Source organism: Cebus imitator, unplaced genomic scaffold (genome assembly GCF_001604975.1).
Source record: "Cebus imitator isolate Cc_AM_T3 unplaced genomic scaffold, Cebus_imitator-1.0 Scaffold609, whole genome shotgun sequence".
Taxonomy (NCBI): Eukaryota; Metazoa; Chordata; class Mammalia; order Primates; family Cebidae; genus Cebus; species Cebus imitator.
In genome coordinates, this window is record NW_016107924.1 from 593,151 (window position 1) to 598,230 (window position 5,080).

The 5,080-nt window shown below is 42.7% G+C and overlaps 1 protein-coding gene across 1 annotated transcript in view; it reads left to right on the plus strand.

The window, feature by feature from the left end:
- ATL3 (atlastin GTPase 3) overlaps positions 1 to 5,080 on the plus strand; it is a 56,963-nt gene that overhangs the window by 11,993 nt on the left and 39,890 nt on the right. Inside the window, exons 2-3 of the mRNA XM_017516888.2 lie at positions 2,988 to 3,202; positions 3,338 to 3,481. Coding sequence (XP_017372377.1) covers positions 2,988 to 3,202; positions 3,338 to 3,481 — 359 coding nt within the window. The remainder of the gene's footprint in view (positions 1 to 2,987; positions 3,203 to 3,337; positions 3,482 to 5,080) is intronic.

Sequence of the window (5,080 nt, forward strand, 5' to 3'; positions counted from 1 at the left end):
ATGTTGGCCAGGCTGGTCTTAAATTCCTGACCTCAAGTGATCCACCTGCCTTGGCCTCCCAAAGTGCTGGGATTACAGGTGTGAGTCACTGAGCCTGGCCATTTCCTTCTTTTTAAAATGGAGCAGTATTATTTATATCATAGAGATGTTCTGAAGATTAAATAATACATATAGAAAGCTTAGCAGTGGCAAACACACTTTAAAAAGTGTGTTTGATAGACGTTTGATAATTATTGATAGATGTTTGATTTCCACTTTTGGACTGTTTTGAGTAAAGCTGATATGAACTTTCTGTTTTTGAGATAGAGTCTTGCAATATTGTCCATGTTGGTCTTGAACTCCTGGGCTCAAGTAATCTTCCTGCCTCAGCCCTCCAAGTAGCTGGGACTACACATGTGAGCTATCATGCCTAACTCTACATTTTTGTATATATATTTTTTGGTGGACATAGGCATTCATTTCTCTTAGGTGTATACCTAGGAGAATTGCCAGATCACAGATATATTTAATTTCTGTAGATACTGCCAAACAGTTGTTTGAAGTGGCTGTAGTATTTTGTGCTCCTATCAGAAGGTGTGAAAATTCCAGTTGCTCCATACCCTGTCCCATAGTTGATATAGTCAGTCTTTTAAATTTTAGGCATTCTGATGGGCAGGTAGTGGTATTTTATTGTGGTTTTAATTTACATTTCGCTGTTAAGTAATGATATGGAAGCACCTTTTTTTTTTTTTTGAGACGGAATCTCGCTCTGTTGCCCAGGCTGGAGTCCAGTGGCATGATCTCAGCTCACTGCAGCCTCTGCCTCCTGGGCTCAAGTGATTCTCCTGCCTCAGCCTCCTGAGTAGCTGGGATTATAGGTGCGTGCCACCACGCCCAGCTAATTTTTGTATTTTTAGTAGAGACGGGGTTTCACCATGTTGGTCAGACTGGTCTCAAACTCCTGACCTCGTGATCCACCTGCCTTGGCCCCCAAAGTGCTGAGATTACAGGTGTGAGCCACCCCACTCGGCTGGAATCACCTTTTAATAGGATTTGTATATCTTTTTGTGTGTGTGTGTGTGAAGTGCCTGTTTACAGTCTTTTATTCATCATTATTATTTTAAAACTTGTAATGTTCGTTTTTTTTCTTATGGATTGCTATGTTGATGCTGGATGTGGGTCCTTTGGAAATAGATATTGTGAATACTCTTTCCTATCCTATGGCTTGCACTTTTACTTACTGAAGTCTTTAAGTGAACAAAATTTAATTCTAATGAAGTCTGTGTTGTCATTTTATTTTCTTTTATGGTTAGTACTTTTTTTTTTTGAGACAGGGTCTTATCTGTCACCCAGATAGGAGTGCAATGGCATGACCTTGGCTCACTGCAACCTTTGCCTCCCAGGTTCAAGTTATTCTCATGCCTCAGCCTCCTGGGCAGCTGGGACTTACAGGTGTGCACCACCACACCTGACTAATTTTTGTATTTTTTGGTAGAGATAGGGTTTGGTCATGTTGGCCAGGCTCGTCTTGAACTCCTGACCTCAAGTGATCAACCCACCTCGGCCTGTCAAAGTGCTGGGATTACAGGGGTGAACCACTGTGCCTGGCCTTTCTATGGTTAGTACTTTTGTGTTCATTTTGTTTTGTTTTGTTTTGTCACCTAGGCTGGAGTACAGTGGTGTGATCATAGCTCACTGTAACCTCAAAACCCTGGGTTCAAGCAGTCTTCCTGCCTTAGCTTCCCAAGTAGCTAGGACTACAGGTGTACACCACTACAGGAGTGCAATGGCGCAATCTTGGCTCACTGCAACCTCCACCTCCCAGGTTCAAGCAATTCTTCTGTCTCAGCCTCCCAAGTAGCTGGAATTATAGATACCTGCACCCAGCTAATTTTTGTATTTCTTAGTAGAGACAGGGTTTTGCCATGTTGGCCAGTCTTGAACTCCTGACCTTAGGTGATCCACTCGCTTTGGCCTCCCGAAGTGCTGGGGTTACAGGCATGAACCACCACACCCACCTTTTTTTTTTTTGAGATGGAGTCTTGCACTGTCGCCCAGGCTGTAGTGCTGTGGCACGATCTCAGCTCACTGCAGTCCCCACCTCCTGGGTTCAACTAACCTTCCTGCCTCAGCCTCCTGAGTAGCTGGGATTAGAGGTGTGCACCACCACACCCACCTTTTTTTTTTTTGAGATGGAGTCTTGCACTGTCGCCCAGGCTGTAGTGCTGTGGCACGATCTCAGCTCACTGCAGTCCCCACCTCCTGGGTTCAACTAACCTTCCTGCCTCAGCCTCCTGAGTAGCTGGGACTACAGGTGTGCTCTGCCATGCCCAGCTAATTTTTTTTTTTTTGTATTTTTAGTAGAGACGGGGTTTTACCATGTTGGCCAGGATGGTCTCGATCTCTTGACCTCGTGATCCATCCACCTCAGCCTCCCAAAGTGGTGTTGGGATTACAGGCATGAGCCACTGTGCCTAGCCTGGTTTTTTTTTTTTTTTTTTTTAGATGGAGTTTTGCTCTTGTCACCCAGGCTGGAGTGCAATGACGTGATCTCAGCTCACTGCAACCTCCGCCTACTGGGTTCAAGCGATTCTCCTGCCTCAGCCTCCCGAGAAGCTGGGATTACAGGCATGCGCCACCACGTCTGACCAATTTTGTATTTTGAGTAGAGACGGGGTTTTACCATGTTGGCTACGCTGGTCTCAATCTCCCGACCTCAGGTGATCTGCCCACCTTGGCCTTCCAAAGTGCTGGGATTATAGGCGTGAGCTACTTCACCCGGCTGCTAATTTTTTTAATTTTGTAGAGCTGGGTTTCACTGTTTCCCAGGGTAGTCTCAAACTCCTAGCCTCAAGTTATCCTGCTTTGGTTTCCCAAAATGCTGGGATTATAGGCATGAGCCACTGAGCCCGGCCTTGTGCCCTGTTTAAGAAGTTTTTGTTTTCCTCACATTCAAAAACATATTTAAAAAATTTGACACTATTTTTTTTTTCTCTACATGAACATAGGTGATGCCATGGAGAGCGGCAAGCCTGAACCAGTGCAAGTTGTTTTGGTTCAGAAAGAACAACATTCCTTTGAGCTAGATGAGAAAGCCTTGGCCAGCATCCTCTTGCAGGACCACATCCGAGATCTTGATGTGGTGGTGGTTTCAGTGGCTGGTGCCTTCCGAAAGGGCAAGTCTTTCATTCTGGATTTTATGCTACGATACTTATATTCTCAGGTAAGATAGAATTATTTTATTTCAAGTAAAAAGTGAGACTTTAATGTTCAAAAACGCAAAATAAGCTCATAGATTATCCTTGATGCATAAAATTTTCAATTAAGATTTAATGGATATTTCTTACTTCTCCTGTAGAAGGAAAGTGGCCGTTCAAATTGGTTGGGTGACCCAGAAGAACCGTTAACAGGATTTTCATGGAGAGGGGGTTCTGATCCAGAAACCACTGGGATTCAGATCTGGAGTGAAGTTTTCACTGTGGTGAAGCCAGGTGGGGAGAAGGTAAGGATGAAAATGACATACAGATTAACAAAAACAACTACAAAATATGAACTTGGGCATGTACTGTGTTAATCCAATTAAAAAACCTTTTATTGCAGAATTTAAAGTAAGTAAAGTAAGAATTAATGTTAAAAGTCTCTGTTTTGTCCTGAAATTTCAGTTTGTTGTAGATAAATAGGATTTTCTGACACAGATATGAGAAGTTATAGCTCTGATGTTTAACTGTAGTCTCCTTGGTCTGCTGATTGCATTAATTTTTTCGGAAAAGCATTTTTGCTAAAAGCTGTGCAGACTTTCCTTTGTACTTAGCAGTACTTTATGTTGTATTGCTTAGAGCCATGTAGGATTTTAAGATTCAATTAAAAATTATTAATCTGTTGCTGACTCTGTTAATTCCTATTTCAACATGTTTTTCCTTGAATAATTCAGGTTACAACTTCTTGTGTATGACAGCTTTCCTTCACACACTATTTTTGTGGGTGTGTGTGTATCCAACTTGGGGAGAATTTAAAAAACACGTAGCTTTTTAATTTGTTTGAAACAAACTGTTTCTGCCTGTTCTGCCTGTTACATTTTGTGTTCTTTACCAACTAAGGAAGCCAATGGCATTTTGAGTTTTATATTGTGTTTTCCACTGGTATATACCTGTTGATTTGTTTGTGCCTTTTATTAACTGCAATTTTCTGAAAATTTTTTTAGTAAAAGGAAAGAAGATGTGAAAACAAAAACCTTTTATCAAAGCGAATGATTTAAACATATTGATTGTCTTAAGATTCTTAAAAAAATGCATGAATATAGTTTGAGAGGTCATACTGAAAGTCTTCTAACAGAAAGCAGTTGTCATATGTGTTATTCTCCTCTCTGCCTCATTTTCGCTTCCCAGAGGCTGATGTTCTTACCTGTTATCACTTTTGTTCTTTACTTCCTTACTGCTGTATGAGTGGCACAGGCCTGGCCGCTGTTGTTCTGGGAGTTGAGCAGGGAAATGACATTGGCGATCTCACACTTCAGAAAGTGGGCATTCACTACCCCCCAGCTATCCGTAGGGCTTCTTATCCCCAGTCTCATCCATGCCAAATAAGGTATGGCCATAGAGCCTCTCCACAGATTTCTCTGTAAGGGTTAGGAGGAGTAAGTCATGTGTTTCTTTCTTTTTTTAGAGATAGCGTCTTGCTCTGTCACCCAGGCTGGAGTGCAGTGGCCCGATTTTGGCTCACCGCAACCTCTGCTTCTTGGGTTCAAGTGATTCTCTTGCCTCAGCCTCCTGAGTAGCTGGGATTACAGGTGCATTTCACCTTGGCCTCCCAAAGTGCTGGGACTACAGGCGTGAGCCACCGCACACGGTTGTCATGTGTTTCTTATGCAGACTGTTTCATCCATTTCATCTGTTTTAACTCCATCCTACAAGTATGCTTTCACAGCTATTTGTGCTTTTTTTTGGTTTTGTTTTTTTTGAGATGGAATCCCTCTCTGTCACTTAGGCTGGTGTGCAATGGCGCGATCTCAGTTCACTGCAATCTCCACCTCCACCTCCCGGATTTAGGGAATTCTCCTGCCTCAGCCTCCCGAGTAGTTGGGATTACAAGTGTGCACCACCAC